Source organism: Rhinopithecus bieti, unplaced genomic scaffold (assembly GCF_001698545.2).
Source record: "Rhinopithecus bieti isolate Rb0 unplaced genomic scaffold, ASM169854v2 scaffold_2469, whole genome shotgun sequence".
Lineage (NCBI taxonomy): Eukaryota > Metazoa > Chordata > Mammalia > Primates > Cercopithecidae > Rhinopithecus > Rhinopithecus bieti.
In genome coordinates, this window is record NW_016803682.1 from 64342 (window position 1) to 66062 (window position 1721).

General features: G+C 36.3%; 1 protein-coding gene across 2 annotated transcripts in view; it reads left to right on the forward strand.

Moving 5' to 3' along the window:
* LOC108514358 (transmembrane protease serine 11E) overlaps positions 1–1721 on the forward strand; it is a 54935-nt gene that overhangs the window by 24414 nt on the left and 28800 nt on the right. For both annotated transcript variants that reach the window (XM_017850542.1, XM_017850550.1), the window contains exon 5: positions 173–336. In XM_017850542.1, coding sequence (XP_017706031.1) covers positions 173–336 — 164 coding nt within the window. The remainder of the gene's footprint in view (positions 1–172; positions 337–1721) is intronic.

Here is a 1721-nt window from a genome sequence, read left to right on the forward strand (position 1 = left end):
CTTCCTTCCTTCCTTCCTTCCTTCCTTCCTTCCTTCCTTCCTTCCTTCCTTCCTTTTCTTTCTTTCCTCCCTCCCTCCCTCCTTTCCTCATTTCCTCCCTCCCTCCCTTCCTGCCTTTCTTTCTTCCTTTATTTTTTTTCTTTCTTTCATTTTCTTCTTTTTTGGCCCACAGTCAACAGAAACATGGAGTGTTGGCTCATATGCTGTTGATTTGTAGATTTCACTCTACTGAGGATCCTGAAACTATAAATAAAATTGTTCAACGTGTTTTACATGAAAAGCTGCAAGATGCTGTAGGACCCCCTAAAGTAGATCCTCAGTCAGTTAATATTAAAAGTAAGTTAATTTCTCTTATGTTTCGTTCATAGAACAGTTTCATGTTAGGTTTGATCTTGGCACTCATTAAAAAATTTTTTTTTTGATATCCTTTAATTCTGGGGTCTTGCCACCAACAGTATATTTCTTTGGAACTAAATTGGTCCTAATGAAGTATTTTAATTTTTAAAACTGCCCTAAACTTAGGCCTCCCATGCAAGCTTTTTATTAACTCCTGAGCAGTTTTCTTTATATTACACTTTATACTTTGGTTATAGAATCCAATTATAAGTGAATAAAATGGCTTTGTATCTTCTTCTTTTTCTTGTTGCTTTCATTGTATGTTCTGAGGGTATGGTATGTGGAAAGATTCATGTCATTTACACATTTGTTTTCAAACGTCATTAATATACCTTGCTATACTTTCTTCCCTTAAACTTTTCACCAGCGAAACATTTATAATAAATTTATTTTTGGTATATTTACACCTATAAACGAAAATTTAGGTAGATTTTGTTGTTCTTGTTGTTATTGCTTGTAGGGCCACATGGGACAAAACAAGTGATGATAGGTCCTCACATTTAGAAAATAAGAAATATGAGATCCTCAGTGGAAAATTAAGGTCTGGCTAAGGGCTGAGTCATATGTTATAGAACAATGCAGGTCTATAGAAATACTATGTGGGCACAAGTATAATGTTACATTTTCTAGAAGTTACAATAAAAACAAAAATAATCATGTAAAATTAATTTTCAATAATTTGCATATTCAACCCAATATGTCTAAAGTATATTCAACCCAATATGTCCAAAGTATTATCATTTAAACAAATAATGTAAAAATTATTCATCAAATATTTCACTTTTCTTGTAGTAAGGATCTGAAATCTAGTAATATTTTATATAGCTAGTACATTTCAATTTAGACTAGCCATACTGCAAGAGCTCATTGGCCACATGTGGCTAGTGGATACAGTAGTGGATATGGCAGCACTGGGAACTAGAGAATAGGGGACAAGTAGAGAGAATGAATACAAACTGCTAATATAAAATCTGATAGATCTAAGTAGATGCCTAAATTGATGGCCAGCCAACCCACTTGCTTAGGAAGGAGGTTTCAGTAGTCAGGGACAGATACATAATTTATGCACCCTAGCACAAAATGAAAATGCTAGATCTGTTTTCAAAAAGCAAGAAAAAAGTGCTGTTAAAAGTACAAAGATAGGCCGGGCGCGGTGGCTCAAGCCTGTAATCCCAGCACTTTGGGAGGCCGAGACGGGCGGATCACGAGGTCAGGAGATCGAGACCATCCTGACTAACCCGGTGAAACCCCGTCTCTACTAAAAAAATACAAAAAACTAGCCAGGCGAGGTGGCAGGCGCCTGTAGTCCCAGCTACTCGGGAGGC